Below are 21,928 nucleotides of genomic sequence, written 5' to 3'. Positions count from 1 at the left end.
CACAAAAGTTTTTGAGTTGCCCTGAACTCCTAATATGACTCGATCAGTGTTTCCCAAACATGGGTCTCCAGCTGTTTTTGAATTACAGTTCCCATCATCCCTGACCACTGGTCCTGCTAGCTAGGGATGATGGGAATTGTAGTCCAAAAAAAGCTGGAGACACAAGTTCAGGAAACCCTGATTCAGAGGGTTGGTTGGAGACTCTCCCTCACACACAGACACCCCACACAAATGACCTGAGAGAAAGGATTCTAAATTGGAGGAATTTTGGATTCCCTCCCCACCCCCATGGCTGACATGACTATCTTTAGTGGGATAGTTTTTGTATGTGCACCTAGCAGGCAGGTGATGATGTCTATGCTGTAATGGACTGTGGTGGGTGGCTGTCAATTACGATGGGGGTTGGCTTACCCATACCAAGTGGAGTTCAGAAGGTTGCAAGTGATCCATGGTAACTTAAATAAAATTGTTGCCTTTGACTGTCCTGTATAAGTAAGGCTGATGAGCATTTAGCAATGTGTTTGCTGTACTGTGTGTGTTGCCAGAGAACTGTTTGTTGTAGGATGGGTGCTGCTCCTGCAGGCAAGCTTCTTGAGCTCCACACAATGTCATCCAAATGCCAGCCTGTATTTTTTCCCTTATTTACCTAACAAGCCTAGAAGTGTCTACTTGGAAGTGCCACCTAACCCAGTGAGGCTTACTCCCAGGAGTAAGTCGTTTAGTTGTTTAGTCATGTCCGACTCTTCGTGACCCCATGGACCAGAGCACGCCAGGCACTCCTGTCTTCCACTGCCTCCCGCAGTTTGGCCAAACTCATGTTAGTAGCTTTGAGAACACAGTTCAAACATCTCGTCCTCTGTCGTCCCCTTCTCCTTGTGCCCTCCATCTTTCCCAACATCAGGGTCTTTTCCAGGGAGTCTTCTCTTCTCATGAGGTGGCCAAAGTATTGGAGCCTCAGCTTCAGGATCTGTCTTTCCAGTGAGCACTCAGGGCTGATTTCCTTCAGAATTGATAGGTTTGATCTTCTTGCAGTCCATGGGACTCTCAAGAGTCTCCTCCAGCACCATAATTCAAAAGCATCAATTCTTTGGCGATCAGCCTTCTTTATGGTCCAACTCTCACTTCCATACATCTCTACTGGGAAAACCATAGCTTTAACTATACGGACCTTTGTCGGCAAGCTGATGTCTGCTTTTTAAGATGCTGTTTAGGTTTGTCATCGCTTTTCTCCCAAGAAGCAGGCGTCTTTTAATTTCGTGACAGCTGTCACCATCTGCAGTGATCATGGAGCCCAAGAAAGTAAAATCTCTCACTGCCTCCATTTCTTCCCCTTCTATTTGCAAGCAGGTGATGGGACCAAAAAACCTAGTTGCCAATAAACCATTGGTGGTATTAAGTCCCCATCTGAACGCACCCTGAAGTGAAACATTTGTAGCAATAAACCATCATTTGCTGATCTTTGTGATCAAAGGTGAAAATGCTTTAAAAAAATACTTTCTAGTTTCTATGGATTTTTTTTCCAGCTAGCAGTCTTTCAGCAAGTTTGGAAAATTCCATCGTTCCAAGAAGTACAGTTCAGTGTTTCCTGCTTTGTTTGTTCTCTTTCCCATCAAAGGAGCTTCAGGCTCCCAGCGGCCTGCCTTTGTCTTGTTAGATTTGATTATATGAGAAGCAGGGTCTTGCGTAGCCATTCAGATTACATTTCTCCATCTTCAAGCAGGCATGAAGAAGCTCTTTATATTTTTAATGTTTACAGAGACCCAGCAGCTTTTGTCTGGGTGAAAAGTTTTCAATAGGGAGCTCTTATAAGTACAGCTGATGCCAAGAGCCAGGGATAGCTAATGTGAGCCAGTTTCATGTAAAATAAACATGAACAATGGATCAGGGTTTCATCATCCCCCTCCCTTGCAAAAAATGCTTACGAAACAGTGAGATGTTCTAGGTGTGACACTAGAGGAAGGGCAAGGGCCAGCTAAGACATTTCTCTGTCTGAGGCGAATATTATGCCATTCTACTCACCAGAAGCAGACTAATCAAGTGTCTCTATTTTCCAGGGACAGTCCCAAATTTACAGAAGCTGTCCTGGTTTCTAATCTGATCCTGGAATGTCCCACTTTTCCTTAGACAGGGGTGCCCAAACCTTGTCCAAAAGGGCTAGATTTGATGAAGTGAACATGCATGAGGGCCGGCCAAAGTTGTTGAACTTTTTTTAGGATTGAAGTTGCTGAGCTTTTTAAAGGATTTTACCCAAGGACATATACTGCCACAGGGGCTGGATTAAATTGACCGGCAGGCTGGATTAGGCCCCTGAAATGGACTTTGGACACGCCTGCCTTAGGACATCCCTATTTTCATTGGGGAAATGTTGGAGGGTATGGTTATGTGACCCCGAGCCAAGGAGATAAGTAACTATAAACCTTCCGAAGACATCTGAAGGCAGCCCTTTATAGGGAAGTTTTTAAAAAATGTTTAATGCTTTATTGTGTTTTTATATGTGTTGGAAGCCGCCCAGAATGGCTGGGCCAACCCAGTCAGATGGGTGAGGTATAAATAATAAAATTATTATTATGGGATAGGATGCCCCTATTTTCTTTGGAGAAATGTTGGAGGGTATGCTCTCTTTCCATATTCCCGGTTGAATTTCATTCCTAGTAGTCTTCCTGCAGAAAGATTTGACAGATAAAGAGCTTCCTTAAAAAGTGCCAAGTGATAATCCTGCCATTTTCCCTCCAAGCAGCAAAGTGAATTGTTCCCATTAATATAAATGTCACCAGTTTTATTTGGATTACGCGAGGAATAAGAACAGTCACCGTTTAGGCTACAACATAAATATATTAGCATTCATATGCCAATTAGGCAATCTGATACTCTCTTTAAAAAGACTTGAGTTTTTAATGAAATACGCGATAGGATAATACTTAACAATTAAATATCCGGGGAGCACTTCTCTGCTGTGCTTCTGTGTATATACCCAGAGAGAATCAGAAGGATTAACAGTAGTCTTTTGTTATGTTTGGAATTACTATTTTAATCTGAAAGGCCCCTTCAAAATAAAACGTGTAAGTTCCCAAATAAAGGAATTGTCTTCCAGTAGGATACAATCCTTGTCTACATCATGCAACACAATTCCCCTCCCCTGTGTTTTCTGCTTGTACTGCCCAACTCTCCAGCATGAGATCTGGAAAGTGGCTGCCTCTTGGAGGCTGCCAGAAGGGAAGCAACTCTTTGGGGTGATCCCTCATGGATCTGAGGCCAAGTCTCCAAACTTTTGCCCTGCTGGACACAGCAAGGAGAGCAGCAACTTGGGCATCGTGTTACAAAGGTTGGATGCCGCCCCCAAACTCTGCTAAGCTGTGGCAAGATTCCAGGAGGTTCCAGACGCTCAGCCAGGGCCTGTGTTCCCATGAGAGTTAGGATGTGTCTTCAGAAATATGGTTTAGTTACACATATTTACACCTTTAGTCAGCATGGTCAGCTCAAGAGGGGCTTGTTCCCCACAGCCGTACAGCACTGGAGTCCAAGGTATCTCACCCGGCCTGCCTTCATCCAAGATCTCAGCTGTCCCCAAGCCTCGTGCCAAAGACCCCAACCTCTTCTTGTGACATCACACCCAGTTACCATGGCAACCTTCCAAATTCCATGTCTCTGTTCATACCTCAGGGCGGGGGCGGGGGGGGGCAGTTATTGTGCATTGCCAATGGTCCTCAGCGACCCTGAATTGTTTCTTAGTGCCCTCAGTTTGGCCAGATTGTTGATGCTGTCAACTGCTGAAATCTGATTTGCAGTATCTGATCTTTATTTAATGAGGCATCTGGCCTGCCATTGTTAGAGGCATCAATCTTGAGTAAGGAAAGCTGCTCCGAAATGACAGTTTTTTACCCAAGATCCCTTGGGCTCAGCCTCATTTCAATGGACTGTAGTTAATAATAATAATAATAATAATAATAATAATAATAATAATAATAATAATAATAATTTATTATTTATACCCCGCCCATCTGGCTGGGTTTCCCCAGCCACTCTGGGCGGCTTCCAACAAAACACTAAAATACAATAACCAATTAAACATTAAAAGCTTCCCTAAACAGGGCTGCCTTCAGATGGCTTCTAAAAATTTGGTAGTTATTTTTCTCTTTGACATCTGGTGGGAGGGCATTCCACAGGGCGGGTGCCACTACTGAGAAGGCCCTCTGCCAGGTTCCCTGTAACTTGGCTTCTTGCAGCGAGGGAACCGCCAGAAGGCCCTTGGAGCTGGACCTCAGTGTCCAGGCAGAACGATGGAAGTGGAGACGCTCCTTCAGGTATACTGGGCTGAGGCCGTTTAGGGCTTTAAAGGTCAGCACCAATTGTGCTCAGAAACGTACTGGAAGCCAGTGTAGGTCTAGCAAATGTTGAGGTCACCTCCTCTCTGCTTCTCTTAATTTCTTTATTCTCTTCTGCATTGCATGGCAGATGGGAATGTGCATATCAAACCCACACTTCAGGTGATCCTGAATCCACATTAAATATGTTTTTATATGTGCTGTCAGATGCCCAGAGTGGCTGGGGAAACCCAGCCAGATGGGTGGGGTATAAAATAATAATAATAATAATAATAATAATAATAATAATAATAATAATAATAATGTCTCCAGTGTGCAGTGTGACACAGATACAGTTTTGAAAGTGTATAGTCTAACCACAAACTTTCCATGTACAACTTTCCTTTTGCTGGAATGAGCGCATGTGTGCATGCACACACATGCACACAGCATTGCAGAACACAGAGAGCCTTTCCCCAAGGTGGTTATGCTCTGTACTAATTCAAGCTGCAGCCTCAGTCCAAGAGCTGTAAGTGGATTGTTCCATATCATTAGAGCTATATTACAGAACTGTCAGGAGGAACACTGTACTGCTGTATTTGATCACATACCGCTGTCTCCTTGGCTGCTTTATTAAAATGTATAGTCTCTCATGTTATTTTAAAGCAATATTGAGTTCATTCTTCCTCTCTGCCTTCTGGTGGAGAAAGAGAGAGAGTGAGCCATAAACAGAATTTGCAGTGGAATCACTGTCATTTAGAGCTCTGAGCTTCAGTGGAGCCTTTTAGGTTTGCAAAAAATAGGTTTTTGTCACACACACACACCCTCCTTGGATAAAACACTTTAATTGCTATTGGGGTCAGGTAGACCACAACTAAGTAGGATTTTTTTTAAAAAAGCAATAACAAGATGTATTGGACCCAGGGTTTCAATCTGTGGTGGTATGTCTTTAAAAATACACTTTAAAAATCATACAGCACATAGCACAGCAGGTTTCAATTGCTAAAACAGGCGGAAAAATAATCAGTTGACTGGTCCACCAAGACCTTGATCAATTTTCAAGTATGAAAACTTTTTTGACCACAATCAGAGTTCTACGCATTCTTTCACGGAAGTAATGACTCCATTTTAATGTAAAATTATGAATTTGTTTTCAGTGCTTATAATGAGTGCATGCAACTTTATCCAGATGATATTAGGGTGCGTGTGTAATGGCAGTCCCCATGTTAATTCCTGTGATGTCTCATGGATCCTGGCTATCTCTAGTAGCTAGGAATAAAAATACGGAATGGGTGAGGCCATAGTTTTAACTTCTGCATTAATCTAAAATAGTTATGGTGCTGTTAAAGGAGAGTTTTCACCACACTGGAGTAACTTAGACACTAACAGTCAGTGTGGCATTGTGGCTAGAAGAAGAAGAAGAAGAGTTTGGATTTGATATCCCGCTTTATCACTACCCTAAGGAGTCTCAAAGCAGCTAACAATCTCCTTTCCCTTCCTCCCCCACAACAAACACTCTGTGAGGTGAGTGGGGCTGAGAGACTTCAGAGAAGTGTGACTAGCCCAAGGTCACCCAGCAGCTGCATGTGGAGGAGCGGAGACGTGAACCCGGTTCGCCAGATTACGAGTCTATCGCTCTTAACCACTACACCACACTGGCTCTCCAGTGAGTGCTGGACTAGTACCTGGGAGACCGAGGGTTCGAATCTGCCCTTGACCATGAAGCTCGTTGGGTGACCTCTCAGCCAAACCTACCTAGAAGCTTGTTGGTTGACCTCTCATTGCCTCTCAGCCAAACCTACTTTGCAGGGCTGTTGTGGGGATTAACTGAGGAGAGGGAGAACCATGTATGCCACCTGTCATGGACTGGCTGGATGATGAAGAGTGGTAGGAGGCACCAGGTGGGAGACCCCCATGGGAAACCCCAGAGGAGGAAGGCTCAGAGCCAGGAAGTTGATGGAGGTCAGAGGGAGAAGAGTGGGAGGAGGGATTGGAGGCTGAGAGGCAGCAGGATAGAGGGAGCAAGGAGAGTTGGTGACCGGGAACTATTCTGACTCAGAGGCTAAAGCAGAAGGGGTGGGGGCAAGAGGCTGCAGAAAAATCCCAGGGGTCTGCCTCTCCTACTGCGACAAGCTCCCCTCTCTGCTAGTCTCCAAGGGCATGCAATGTGATGTGTAGAGTGGAGCAGAGATTACAGGCGCCCAGGCGAAGTCTGAGACTGCTTGGAAAACATCTGGCAGAGGAGGAGCCTTAGAGGAAGTGGAAGGCGAGGACTGTCAGTCCTGGGAACTAGCAGAGCAAGTCCTGCTGGGAGTTTTGCTAAGTTGTATGGCATATTCTTGAATAAAGAATTAACTGCACCAATAGTCTCTGCTTCCTGTGTGCTGACCGACATCTGGACCCAGCCTTGACACTACCTTGAGTTCCTTGGGCTAGGAAAAGGGATATGATTGCAATCAATCAATCAATCAATCAATCAATCAATACCTCACTCATACAGTGTTTCATCCTCCCCACTTTAATTTCAGCTGGGGTCTCATTTGTCTCAATGCTTTTTAATGAAATCCTCACATGCACTCCCCCCCCTTTGGTAAAGAGAGTGTTGAAACACTTCCAAACTATTTCAGCTTGCGCCATTTTGTATTCGGCTATGGCCCCAAATATATTGGAGTGATTTTTTTTTTAAAAAATTGATATGATTCTCAAATGCAGCAGTGTTGCTTTGCTTCTTTTCTTTTTACAGGGATAACAACGGTTTTGACCATGACAACTCTGAGCATCAGTGCGCGGCATTCTTTGCCCAAAGTCTCCTACGCCACTGCCATGGACTGGTTCATTGCCGTGTGCTTCGCCTTCGTCTTCTCTGCGCTGATTGAGTTTGCAGCTGTCAACTATTTCACTAACATTCAGATGGAGAAAGCCAAAAGGAAGGCTGCGAGATCTGCCCCTGAGGTTCCAGTGACTCCCATGCAGAAGGAAAACTGTGCAGAAGAGGCACCCACGGTACTTAGTCTATTTAATACGCATTAAAACGTGACTAGTGAAATGTTGACCAAAAGTGCATTCAAAGCTGGGTCAGGGTTGAAGTGCATGGTCAGCTTCCATTCTAGGGTGGTTTGAGCCCATCTTGCTTTCCATTGTCCTCTAGCTTCCTTTGAGACTATTACTTTTGTCCACAGCCTAGACTGCACCCTTACTTAAACTGACTTCTTTGTCATTTCCCTTCAGTCTTACATTTCAGTGTTACTAAGTGTTACTAAGTGTTACTACAGTCACATTTCAGTGTTACTACAGTAACATTTCAGTGTTACTACAGTAACATTTCAGTGTTACTACAGTATCATTTCAGTGTTACTAAGGCAGAAAGCAGTGCATCTGCAACACCAGTAGCAATTACAGTGGTACCTCGGTTTTCGAGCATAATCCGTTCCGGAAGACAGTTCGAGTTCTGAAACGTTTGAAAACCAAAAACTCAACAGCCGGCAGCTAGGCCTCAGGATCCTGCACTCAGCGGAAGCTACATGGCATGTTCGACTTCTGAGGTGTGTTCGAAAACCGAAGCATGTACTTCTGGGTTTATGGTGTTCGAAAACCGAAATGTTTGTCAGTGGAGACATTCGAAAACTGAGATACCCCTGTACACTCTTTTTCTCCCCGTAAAACCAGACCTCTTTGCTTTACTTCCTTGTTGCCATTTTCCTAGATAGGCAAGGCGGTCTGAAGGTCAAAATTATAGATTATGTTAAAGAGAAGGCAGCTCCATGTAGCATATTTAAACTCAAAAGTAAGCTTGTGGGGCCCTTATCCAGATCAGGATCACTGCATGTGGGGAAGAAAGGTTTGTTTATTATCTCCTGTACCATCATTCCCAGCCGCCTCCATGTTCTAAGTAGCAAATAGAAAAAATCTCCCATGGGCACCAATGGGAGCTTCCACTCACCTTTCACTACTTGGTGTGGGGCTGATTCTGGGGGAAATCGTAGTGGGAAAAGGAACGATTAAAATTCCCTTCTTTGCATGCTGTGGTCTCAGTCTACATTGCACCGCCATGATTACTTTAAAGATTGGATGCTGGACTTGCTGTGGGGTTGGTTTTTGGGACTGACTCCAACCTATGATCCCGGGACTCATGGTGTGACTCTTCTGTACACTTTTAACTAGGATTTTCAAAGCTAGAAAGCTTTGAAGCTGGGAAGGCTTCTCACAATTTTATCTTTCAAATTGGTGCCTACCATGTGTCAACGACATTTTGGAAAATCCTTTCCGAGACCATTCTTCAGGCTGCATTTTCTCAAAAAGTTTCCCTGGCCCAGTCCTAAGAAAGTGGATTGGACACTACAGGCAGAGATGGAATTGTATACAGTCCTTGTTTAGTGCCATGTTTTAAGGGTGCGATAAAATGAACAGGAAACGCAGAGGCTTTTATTTTCACTTGACGCATCTGAAGGAAATTACCCTCCATTAAACTGTTATCGGAAGCAGACATCCACATGAGACATTGCTGTATAAAATGAAGCCTCAGCTCATTTAGGCTGACCCTGAGATAAAGCCACATCATCAAAGTGCTATCACACCATCTGAACTGGCCGAAAAGGCTGGGCATGTACTTTACACTCAGACTCAAAATATTACAGCAATAGAACAGCTGACATATCCAGCGCATGCTCAGCTCAGGAGTGAGGAACAAGGGTTTACGATCCATCACAAGAGGAAAAGTTTCCTTTGCCAATCAGCCAAGAAGAGAGACACAACAGGGCTGATAAATCCTACATGTCATGGAGCTCTAGTCTCCTTCTTCTTCACTCCCAGCCCCCACACTCAGTGTTCAAAGTCTCCCCTTGGGATCAGCCACCTCCCCCCCCCCGAAGAATACTCCTGGGAATGATAACATAGCATCATTCTCAAGGGTATTTTATTCCCAGGAAAGCCACAAGATTGCTGCAGCCAGGCAAGATGATGCTTGATGTGGTGGCAAGCTTTTAAAAAAGGAAGTGGGGAGCAGAAAAGGAAAAGCACTTTGACTGCCCCATATTAAATCATCAGAAAAGAAGAAGTACATAAGTAAATAGGAAGCGAAAAGGACATGGATTTGCATATAATATGAAAATGTATATGTATAGATGTCAATCCAGATATAATTAAAGGTAAAGGGACCCCTGACCATTAGGTCCAGTCGTGGCCAACTCTGGGGTTGCGGTGCTCATCTCGCTTTATTGGCCGAGGGAGCCGGAGTACAGCTTCCGGGTCATGTGGCCAGCATGACTAAGCCGCTTCTGGCGAACCAAACCAGAGCAGCGCACGGAAACGCTGTTTACCTTCCTGTTGGAGCGGTACCTATTTACTGTATTTTTCGCCCTATAGGACTCACTTTTCCCCCTCCAAAAATGAAGGGGAAATGTGTGTGCATCCTATGGGGCGAATGCAGGCTTTCGCTGAAGCCTGGAGAGTGAGTGCACATCAACCCCTCTCGCTCTCCAGGCTTCAGGAAGCTATCCGCAAGCCTTGGGCCACCGGGCTCCCAAGGCTTGTGGATAGTGGCCTCCAAACCCGACCTGGTTTGGAGGCTGGTGGTGGGGAAAGCAGCGCTTCTCCCTACCGCCAGTCCCACAAGCTGGGGGACAGCAGGGAGGCGGAGCACCGCCTTCCCACTGTTCTCCAACCTGGTTTGGAGGCTGGCAGGGGGGAGAAGCACTGCTTTCCCCACCGCCAGCCCCACAAGCTTGGGGGACAGCGGGGAGGCGGAGCGCCGCCTTCCCGCTGTTCCCTGACCTGGTCTTTTGGGCTGGTGGTGGGGGAAAGCAGCGCTCCCCCCCACCAGCCCCAAAGAGCAGGTCAAAAGGAACCCAAAGCCTCCAGAGCCAAGCGGGAACTCCAACTGGGCTCTGGAGGCTTCGGGTGAACGCACCTTGAACGCACAGAACACACCTTGTTTTAGAGGGGGAGAACAAGATTTTTCCCCCCCTGTTCTCCCCCTCCTATGGTCCGGTGCGTCCTATGGTCCGGTGCTCCAATAGAGCAAAAAATACGGTATCTACTTGCACTTTGACGTGCTTTTGAACTGCTAGGTTGCCAGGAGCAGGGACCGAGCAATAGGAGCTCACCCCATTGCGGGGATTCGAACTGCCGACCTTCTGATTGGCAAGTTCTAGGCTCTGTGGTTTAACCCACAGCGCCACCCGCACCCCCCAGATATAATTACTATAATTTAAATAAGAACACATCTCACCGCAGTGGAGGAGACTGGGGCAAGGTGGCCCACATGCCTATTCAGGAGCTATTGATGGGCAACTTCAAAGCCTTTGTTCTCCTTTCTTATGGCTCCTCATTTTTATTTTATTTTTTAATAATTTTTTATTCATTTAAAAACATTTATATTGCCATACATTTTACAAATTCCCACCTCTTATACAATCTTTTGGACTTCCATCAGCTCCTCTGATGATCTCCTGTTTTTATAATTTCTCCTGCATTTCTTAAATTCATATTACCTTCATATCATAACCAATGCCAACCTTTCGTTCAATAAGGCAATAGTTCAAATTGTTCCCCTTACAAAACTTCCTGCAAACTTACAAATGTTTCGAATTCTTCCTGTTTATCAAGTTCTGCATAGTCCATCAATTTCATCCTCCATTCTTCTTTCGTCGGTAATTCTTCTTGCTTCCATTTTTATGCCACTAAGATTCTTGCTGCTGTCATTGCATATAAGAACAACTTACAATCATTTCTATTTATATCATCTCCTACAATGCCTAATGAGAATGCTTCTGGTTTTTTAATAAATGTATATTTCAACATTTTCTTCATCTCGTTATATATCATTTCCCAGAAGTTTTTATGGCTCCTCATTTTTAAACTGGACTTGGGCCAGGCTGCCCTTCAGACAGAGGTCTTCTTCAGTTAAAGGATTGTCATCTGTAAAGCAGAATGCAATGGCACCCTGTTAGAGCCATCCATGGCCAGTCTCATGTGATATGAATGCAAATGTAATGAAAGAGTTTGATGGGGCTTGGAAATAATTTTAAACCTTCTGGTTGCTTCTGAGATTTACTTGTACTTCTGTAATTAAACTCTTCCCTGCCCCCGCTCTTTCCACCGCAAGTACCAACATTTGGCCTAAAGCATAAGCAATTAAATTTTTTTTCTTGGTTAACCCAATGCAATAACTTCTCCAAACAGGCCTCCAAAGGCTATAAGTTTCACATGTCCCTTCGTAAGCTAATTTAACTTTGGTTACTTCATTGTATATGCACAAACACTGCCCTACATTGGTTTTACTAGCCCCTTCCTTATGGGCACTGCAAAAGCAATCACCCTTTCTTGCATTTCCCCCCAGGTTCCCCCTCTTTTATTTGTCCCCAGCTTCTCATGAAATAATAGCATTAAAACAAAAGCTTGCCGTGCTGCTTTATCTAAATTGTTTTTCTTTCGTTACCCATATTTTTGAGGCAACAAGTGAATAATTGGTTTCCACGAACTGGAAAATCATGCAAAATTCATGGGCCCTATTCTCCACTCCAGCAACAAACTTGATTTCATCTGAAATAAAAATGGGTTACATATAAGAGTTCATTTCGCCTCTGATTGCTTCTAGGTTCAGAGTTTCTTTGCTGGGGTGAAGTCATAAGAAGTAATTGGCTTGCAGGAGTTGATATTTATAGTATGCAGTTTGAAGATAATTGAAAAGAAAATACACAGGTGGAGTGTAGCTTGGGAGAAGAAGCCTTAGAAGATTCGTGATAGGAAATACAGACCCAACAAGATTGATCTGAAGGTCACTTATGGTGACATTTCGAATTAGGCTTGTTAATCCATTTGTAGGAACACAGGAAACTTAAGATGTCTTCTAAAGGTTGTATTGTTACTTATCTCATTGGCTTGGGGGTCGCATAACTCCATACCCTCTAACAATTCTCTGATGAAAATAGGGACATCCTAAGGAAAAGCGGAACATTCTGGAATAATAATAATAATAATAATAATAATAATAATAATAGTTTTCGCCAGCCACTCTGGGCGGCTTCCAATCGAGTGTTAAAAACAATACAGCATTAAATATTAAAAACTTCCCTAAACAGGGCTGCCTTCAGTTGTCTTTTAAAGATAAGATAGCTACTTATTTCCTTCACATCTGAAGGGAGGGCGTTCCACAGGGCGGGCGCCACTACCAAGAAGGTCCTCTGTCTGGTTCCCTGTAACCTCGCAATGAGGGAACCGCCAGAAGGCCCTTGGCGCTGGACCTCAGTGTCTGGGCAGGACGATGGGGGTGGAGACGCTCCTTCAGGTATACTGGACCGAGGCCGTTTAGGGCTTTAAAGGTCAGCACCAACACTTTGAATTGTGCTTGGAAACGTACTGTGAGGCAATGTAGGTCTTTCAAGATAGGTGTTACGTGGTTCCGGCGGCCGCCCCCAGTCACCAGTCTAGCTGCCGCATTATGTATTAATTGCAGTTTCCGGGTCACTTTCAAAGGTAGCCCCATGTAGAGCGCATTACAGTAGTCCAAGCGGGAGATAACTAGAGCATGCACCACTCTGGCAAGACAGTCCGCAGGCATGTAGGGTCTCAGCCTCCATAGCAGGTGGAGCTGGTAGACAGCTGCCCTGGATCAAATCAGAAACAGGGATGACTTCTGTAAATCTGTGACTGTCCTTGGAAAATAGGGACACTTGGAGGCCTGGGTCGCTCCCATTCATAACTGAAGGTACCTGCAATAGAAGCTTCTGCATGCAAGCTGATGTTGAGCCACTGAGTTACAGCCCTTCCCACATTTAGTTTCTAAGAAGGAAAAGCACTTACTTGCTATCTGGAGGGTTAGTACCTTTTTGCTACTTGTACTTATAAACACCATGCTTTGGATTGTATGGATTACTGTGTGCGAGGCTGATAGATGGATGCCCTCCCTTGTGACAAGGGGTTTGACCTGGAGGAAGGTTGTTTTGCCCCTTCCAACAGTCTTATAACACACACACACCCCTCAATCTTTTGCGGCTTCCTCAATGGTTTTCAAATTATGTTCTGTGGAACCCTGGAGTTCCTCCGAAGCCTATTGAGAATCCTTAATGAGAAGATCAGAATTGCTGAGCAAGTTATTCCAAAAGGCCTATCACTATTCATCATCTCCTGCAATGTGCATCTGCAGGGAATATGGGGTATTATTTTATAATTCTATTCCAGGGCATGCACTCTGTTTATATAGGGTGAAATCAAGGAAGCCAAAGTAGCCAGGATGAACTGAGTGTTCACCTAAAAAATGTCTCTGAATTATTCGCAGTATTCAGGATTCCCGTTATCTCTTCTCATTAAGCAAGCTGGCTGGGGCCGATGAAAGATGCAGTCCAAAACATCTGGAAGGCACCACATTGGCTACCCCTGCCCTAGAGGGATGCAACAGAGATGCTCAATGAGTCTCCTAGGGGTTGAGAGGTTTTTTTTTTTTTTTTGCCTTGCTTGGACTTCAGAAAGGGAAGTTTGTTAAGTATCTCACAAGCCGCAATAGATGGTTGATAGGCCATGTGAGTCTGGCTTGGTGAGTCATAATGTATAGTGTGAGAGTAAATAGTGTTAGCAAAGTCACTTAAATGATGCAGGTGGAGACTGGAGAGAAAATAAAACCTGATAGCAAATAATAATAATAATAATAATAATAATAATAATAATAATATATTATTTATATCCCACCCATCTGGCTGGGTTTCCCCAGCCACTCTGGGCGGCTCCCAATCGAATATTAAAAACACAACACAGTGGTACCTCTGGTTGTGAATGGGAGCCATTCCTTAGGTCCGGCTGTATCCTGAGGTTTACACTACTGGAGGTGCCACTTCTGCGCATGGCACGATTTAGCACTTCTGCACATGTGCAAAAGTGGTTTTTTTCTTCTGTGCATGCACACACAGCAGTAGACCACTTCTGCGCACGCAGCGAAACACTTCCGGGGCCCCCGGTAATGTAACCCAAAGTTCCACTGTACAGCATTAAGCGTTAAAAACTTCCCTAAACAGGGCTGCCTTCAGATGTCTTTTAAAAGTAGGATAGTTGCTTATTTCCTTGACATCTGGTGGGAGGGTGTTCCACAGGGCGGGTGCCACTACTGAGAAGGCCCTCTGCCTGGCTCTGTGTAACCTCACTTCTCACAGTGAGGGAACCACCAGAAGGCCCTCGGTGCTGGACCTCAGTGTCTGGGCTGAACGATGGGGGTGGAGACACTCCTTCAGGTATACAGAACCAAGGCCGTTTAGGGCTTTAAATGTCAGCACCAGTACTGAGGACACTGGTATAATTTGAGAAGAAAGGAACAGAGAGGTCTTGTCTTTCTTATTTCGGACTTTGTACATCAGAGGGAGACATTCAACCAAACACACAAGGGGGAAAACTCCCTCTGAACTACAGAACTAATCAGGACACATGGCACCTCAGCAAATTTATGCCCCTCTTCTTGGTTGCTAAGCAACACCTCCAGCCGTATCCCTTTTGGCTAGTTGACTTCAGCGCTAATGGAATTAACCCTTTAGTTGTGCCTGAATAGTGAATGAAGACATGAGCAGGGAGCATGGGAATGCGCATGCCAGTCCCACCTTGGCCTCCCCATGCCAAATTGCCCTGCCGAAGCCACCAAAGGGGGCTTCTTTGTGAGGACTTCCAACAAACAGAGCATTGGAGGACAATTGTGAGGGAAAGATAATGAGCATAACGGGAAACATTCGGAAACACTCTGAACTAGCATGCCTCCTTTTGTGCTGGCTTCGGAACAGAAGTTAAAACCCAACCTGTAGTTGCTACATGGGAAAGCAGCCTAGATAATCAGAGAATAAACTCTGCTAGTTTGAATTGCCACTAACTTTTAGTTTTGGGGGGTGGGGAATCCTATCATTTACTTTGAAGCAGACACCGAATGTTAGACGAGGGTTTGCTGGAAGCTGACCTAGTTTCTAAGCTGCACTCTCCAGGGGTACATGACAAGGGTTAAATATTGTGCTAATAAAGATTAGGAGATTACCAGAAAAGGAAACATTTTGCCTTGACCTGATTCACAAGGAAATGCTTTATCACAAGAATTTTTGTTTTTTTTAAAGAAAATCCATACATCTTTAAATATACAATTTATTGGAATAAAAACAAGAAGAACCTAACTCAGGAGCATGAAGAATATAATAATGATTTTCATGAAAAATCCCAAGTGGGAACCTAACTAGTTCTTTTGGAGGATATGTGTCTGCTATCAGTATTCCACCCATCTCCCTGCTGGTTTTTATCTATTTTATTTAATAAACTGCATATGCTGCCTGATTGTAAGAAAACCTTTAGGCACTTTACAAAAATAAGGTCTAGTAAAAGAAACACATAACTGTGGGATGGGATTTAATGGGCAGGAGAGGATATTAATTGTGATTTATCCCTCCAGGTGTCCATTTGTGGGGGTTGAGTGGAGTTTTAAAACCCCACCCTTGGCAGCAAAAATAAAAGCATAGAAATTAGACTGTAAAACCTTGTTTTGAGCAAGTCCAGCTATGGAGTGAGCTGTGGCTCTCCCTATCTCACCCTGCTTAACAAAGAATCAGGCAACAACTTGGGAAGTAAGTTTAAAAAGATTAATTACTCACTTATAATATTACAATGGCAGCAGTAAAAACTATGCAGGGAAAATACTTACAGTATAGGTAAAGGTAAAGGTAAAGGTACAGCTTTTGGCATGTACCTAAAGTTGGAGCAAGTGGAGGCATGTCTTGCATCCACTGCTGGTCAACGGAAGAGAAAGAGGAACAGGAAATATCATTTTCTCCTTCCTTTCCAGCAGCGGAGGGGAAATGACATCACACAAAGCCCACCCTCCCAATTGTATTTCTATGGTTTGAGTATCTGAGTATCAGCAATGCAATTCTGTTGTATTAACCCCTTCTCATGCTGACTAGCAAGAATATGAATGCTAGGTTTGGCTACTAATCTCCCACAATAAAATGATGCCATTGTATTGGCATCCATCCATCCATCCATCCATCCATCCATCCATCCATCCATCTCCTTGCCAGTTCAGTGCATATTGCTTCCGGCGGAGAGCAAAACACTGAATGTGGTGTCACTCTAACTACTGCAACAGTGCCATTCCTTCATTCAAGGTACCATTTTAGAATAATCATAGGCTAGTCCAGTCTTCTCCAGCCTGTTGCCCTCCAGATGTTGCTCCATTACCCCTAGGCAACATGACCAATGGTCAGATATGAGTCCAATAACATCCGGAAGACACCAGGTTGGGAAAGGCTGGGTAGTCTTTCCCAGGAGGACTTAAAGTAGACTGGGAGGGCAGGAGGGTAGATTCTAGAATGAAGAATAAGAGTGTTGGCTGCTTTGTGCTAGGAAGACTCCAAATATTAAATTCTGCAGTTGTTCAGCTTGTGACGCAGATACATATCTGAAGCAGCCTTGCATCCCTGCAATGTTTCTCTAGGCCGCTTTAGTGTCTAAGCCTTGAGCAGATTCTGTCTAGAAGCCTGCAAGCTATGCCTGCAAGAGATGCCCTACAGCTCTTAATGCATGGAGTATCATCCAGCCCAAGCTGAGCATGCTTAAGTCCCATTTATTTCAATGTGTGAGAGCTAATGATCATAATACATATATTGGATTGTATGTCTGTGGGCAGAGTTGCCTTCTTTTAGCTTTGGTATAGCGCTTAATTTTTAAGTTACCGTATTTTTTGCACCATAACACTCACTTTTTTCCTCCTAAAAAGTAAGGGGAAATGTCTGTGCGTGTTATGGAGGGTATCTATAGGATCCTCCGCCAAAGAATTGATGCTTTTGAATTATGGTGCTGAAGAAGACTCTTGAGAGTCCCATGGACTGCAAGAAGATCAAACCTATCCATTCTTAAGGAAATCAGCCCTGAGTGCTCACTGGAAGGACAGATCGTGAAGCTGAGGCTCCAATACTTTGGCCACCTCATGAGAAGAGAAGACTCCCTGGAAAAGAAGACCCTGATGTTGGGAAAGATGGAGGGCACAAGGAGAAGGGGATGACGGAGGACGAGATGGTTGGGCAGTGTTCTTGAAGCTACCAGCATGAGTTTGACTAAACTGCGGGAGGCAGTGGAAGACAGGAGGGCCTGGCGTGCTCTGGTCCAGGGGGTCACGAAGAGTCGGACACGACTAAATGACTAAACAACAACAACATAGGAGCCTCATCATCATTGATCTCCAGCATTATAAGAGCTAAAGATTTACTCCTTATCTTTATATAATTGGATGTAATAGAATCATAGAATTGTAGAGTTGGAAGGGACCCCAGGGGTGATCTGCTCCAACCCCCTGCAATGCAGGAATCTCATCTAAAGCATCCATGAAAGATGGCCATCCAACTTCTGCTTAAAAACCTCCAAGGAAGGAGAGTCCACAACCTCCTGAAGGACACCATTCCACCGCTGAACAGCTCTTATTGTCAGAAAGTTTTTCCTGACAATCTCCTGTCTTGTAACTTGAAGCCATTACTCAAACATGGGGTGGGGGAGAATCAGTGTCCCATATACTGGAGGGGACATTTCAGCTGGCCATTAGGAGAAACCTTTCGATGGTTAGAGCAGTTCAGCAATAGAACCGATTACGTAGAGGAGAGATGGGGAACCAGTGGTCCTCCAGATGTTTTTGGATGACAACGCTCATCTTTGATTTAGAGCAGGGTTTCCCAAACTTGTGTCTCCATCCGTTTTTGGACTACAGTTTCCATCATCCCTGACCACTGGCTAGCTAAGGGTCATGGGAGTTGTAGTCCAAAAACATCTGGAGACACATCTGGGAAACCCTGATTTAGAGGGTTGATAGGAGGCTTTCCCTTGCTGAAGGACTTCAAAGCAGGCTAGTCATCAGTTGAACATGATTCAGCTTTGGGTTTTCTGCACTGAACAGAAGGTTGGAGGAGATGCCCTCTAAGTCTATGGTTTTATGTTTCATGCTCCCCCACGTAAAATATTTCCTACACATTGTAAGCCATCACATATGAGGAAGCACTTAGATATACCATCTCCATTATATTCTGGAATTCTGTGTCTTGCTCTCTAAATCTACTGTGGTATGCTTTTTACTTGTTCATTTGGTTCCATTGTTTGTAATTTTTGTTTGTAATTTTTGTGGTGCTGATTAATAGGCAGGTGAGCTACCTGCTGCAAATCTCAGCTTTTGTAATCTCAGCTTTTGCCAGGATGCACAGTTTCAGCTCATGCTAAATTTGCAATCTGACTTCACTGGAGTGCAAAATTGGCTTGCTTGTCATAAGCTGCTAATACAAGCAAAACAATATAATACTTCTTTTTCTGGCTCAAGTGGAGGATTATGGTGGCTCAGAGGACTTTCTTCTTCTTCAAAATTTGCACTGCAGGTGAACAGCTGTTTCTAATGGGCAAACCTTGTTAAAAATCAAAGAGCATGGGTTGGCTTGTACTTGAGCACCACGTTTGCTTGATAACAAGCGGTCACACCTAGAGAGTTTAGTTGGTGAGGAGGAAGCAGCGGAGGATCTGTGAGTTGTTTTTGCAAACAGAGATTAGTAGCTCCTCTCCCCCCACCCCTCGCCGCCCCTTATTGTATCAAGATGGATTTTGAACCATAAGGTGAGACACACAATCTTATTGAACAGAGCTGCCATAATGTTTAACAATAGATTAGACAGATTTGCAGCAAATTATGCCAACGGCATACTCCATTGCATTACACACGGTCAATTAAATGTGCTTCCATTTGGAAAGAGACGGCTGCAGCATTAATTACAATATTTATACATGCCTGCAAGGAAGTTTGCCTAGTTATCATACCTTTGTGCCAAATAGAGCTGATAAGATTTCCACAAGTGACTGTGCTGATGAAAAGAGCATCTTGTGCGAGCCCTTGGGAGAAATCAAAAAAGTTTAAAGTCTGCTGTTTCTGGCTGTCAAACACACACACACACACACACACACACACACACACACACACACACCTTTTCAAAACAAAGAATATTCAAAACATTGTGTTGGATAGGTAATGACTAAATGCTTCTGGAAGGGGAGATCTCAGAAGTAAATTCTGCTTAATACTGCAAGTTTTGGCCTACCTGAAGTGAAGGCCAGGAACACACTGTCAGCTGAATGCATAACAGAGAACACCTCTGAGGAAAATTAAACTCTCTTTTTTTCCACAATAAGGTGCTTCGGATTCCATTTTGAAAGGAAAGCATTTGCATTGTGTAATGGTTCTAGGGGTTGCTCGTGCGTAAGCTGGTGCAAACACCTGGCTGGGTTGCCTGAGTGAACCTTTTCTGTCCGGACAGCCACTCTCCCGTGGCTGTCTCAATCACTGGCAGAATCTGTCAGTGGGCGTTTCTTAAACTTCTTCCAGCAAAGAAGCTCTTTGACGCCTAGTCTCCTCCTACTCTCTCTGCGCGAAAGCCTTCTGCGCAAGGAGGGCGTAGGCAGCGGCGGACCTCTACTCTCCCCACTGGTCCCCGGCAAGCAGTCATGGGACCGCCTCGCCGCTTCCCCCATCTGCCCCCCTTCTCCACTGGTGCTACGCTGATTCTCTTCCCCAGAAGATGGGCTGCCTCTCCTAATCCCGGGACGCTCTCTGGAATCCCTCTGGATCTTGCTCTCTCCCTCCGGCACTGATGGCAGTTCCCTGACACATTGCAATGTATTTTGTATCAGTTTCTGTGGGGAACAGTATCAAAGGTTACCCTGTTCATAAAAAAAACCATCCTGTTCATCAAAACAACACCCCAACTTTGCATAATCACCATTCTAGTAGATAAACAGTAATAACATATCAGGCAGAGGTCCTTGAAACAAACCTTTATCTTTAAACGGTTTTATTTTCCACTGTTATTCTTCTTCTGTCTCTTCATGCGGCGCATTCTCAAGTGGCAGAAAAGCTGGCAGTAGGCCTAATAGTAACAGGGTTCAAAAGAACACATTAAAGAGCTCTTCCTGTATATTATACATTATTGTGGCAGCACACAATCATATTTTTGGGTTCCTCTTCAAATGTAAATGATTTGTGTGGGAAACAATTATGTTTCCTTCCTAACAAATCCCCACCCCCATTGTGCCATCATGTAGAGCACTCGATGGCATAACCGAGTTTTCTTACCATTTAATTACTCTGTGTTTTCAAAGATGTGCACATTGCCACTGGATTTCTCTGCATGTTTGAAGGTTTAAAGTGCTTTACAGTGGTACCTCGGGTTAACTACTTAATTCGTTCTGGGGGTCCGTTCTTAACTTGAAGCTGTTCTTAACCTGAAGCACCACTTTAGCTAATGGGGCCTCCTGCTGCTGCTGTGCCGCTGGAGCACGATTTCTGTTCTCATCCTGAAGCAAAGTACTTAACCCGAGGTACTATTTCTGGGTTAGTGGAGTCTGTAACCTGAAGCGTATGTAACCCGAGGTACCACTGTATTGTCAAGGATTTCTTAAGTAGCAGTGAATGCTCTGTTCTCAGAGTGTTATAAACTTCTATGCACAATTACACAACCTGTGTGTACGTCCACATGGTACATTGCTCTTCCCCCCTTTTCGAGATAAAAGAATTGTGAAGCTCAGTTGTATACGTGTATATCCTGCCACATGTTAGGTTGTACGTGTAACAAAGGGACTCTACTAAGTGTATGCCATTCTGCAGGCATGCCGTTCTTTTAACTCTCCTCAACTTTGCCTATGCTTATTTCCCCTCCCCATTCCACTTACTCAAGCCAAGGCATAACCAATGTGGTACTTGGGATGTTGATGGACTCCAACTCCCATCAGTCCCAGCCAGGATGGCTAATGATCAGCGATGATGGGAGTTGTAGTCTAACAGCATGAACGCCTTAACAAATCAGCACACTGGAAAAATGGAGATGGATTTATACATCAAATTGCATGTTTGTACATGTAGAGGGTTGGTGGCATCCTTTTGTCTCACAAGACAATGGAGTGCACCTCTGAAACTGCTGGAGAATCACAGCGCCTGCTGTGGCTGCAACTAAAGACTACAAACCTATACCCGTTTACCTGCAAATACGTTCCTTTGAACTCAGGGACACTTAATTCTGAGTAGGCACATACAGAATTCTGCTGTAAAACCATTTGTCATCAGAAGCAATGCTGGATACAAAAAGATATCCACAGTGTTCAAAAAATTTCACAGACTCATCAAATTCCTATGTTCTTTGGTACTGCAAGAGAGAGCATTACTTTGGGTCAAGATTTATTTTGTCAGGAAGAAAGAATGCTCAAATGAGTTACATCATTGGTGTTTATTCAATTAAGATTTTTATATTTTTTTACTCCCTGAAAATTGGAGCCACATTTAGCCATAGCTGTGAGTATTAAGGTCAGTCACACTGCACCATTTCACACTGGGCTAAGCATACAAGCGCTGCCAGAGGGAAGATTGGCACGTTCAATCTCTATGAACAAGCTTTACATTCAGATTTGAAATTCAGTCTGCATGAACTATGCAAACTACAGTGTGCTGAAAACATTTCCCACCCGGGGCTTTATTAAAATGGGCATAGAGTTGTGCTAGAACACAACTGAGTACCTGGGCTATTTCCAGAAATATCGATGTGGCTTGCATTACATGGATCTTTCCCATGGATCTTGTCCCTGTTGTCAGAGCCCTTCAACAT

At 44.2% G+C, this 21,928-nt stretch overlaps 1 protein-coding gene across 1 annotated transcript in view; it reads left to right on the top strand.

The window, feature by feature from the left end:
• Positions 1 to 21,928, top strand: part of GABRA4 (gamma-aminobutyric acid type A receptor subunit alpha4) — a 64,123-nt gene that overhangs the window by 38,841 nt on the left and 3,354 nt on the right. The window contains exon 8 of the mRNA XM_083459997.1: positions 7,045 to 7,304. Within this exon, the coding sequence (XP_083316123.1) occupies positions 7,045 to 7,304 (260 nt within the window). The remainder of the gene's footprint in view (positions 1 to 7,044; positions 7,305 to 21,928) is intronic.

The sequence above is a fragment of the Podarcis liolepis genome (assembly GCF_965112155.1).
Source record: "Podarcis liolepis genome assembly, chromosome: 9".
NCBI lineage: Eukaryota > Metazoa > Chordata > Lepidosauria > Squamata > Lacertidae > Podarcis > Podarcis liolepis.
This window is presented reverse-complemented; position numbering and strand designations above follow the sequence as displayed.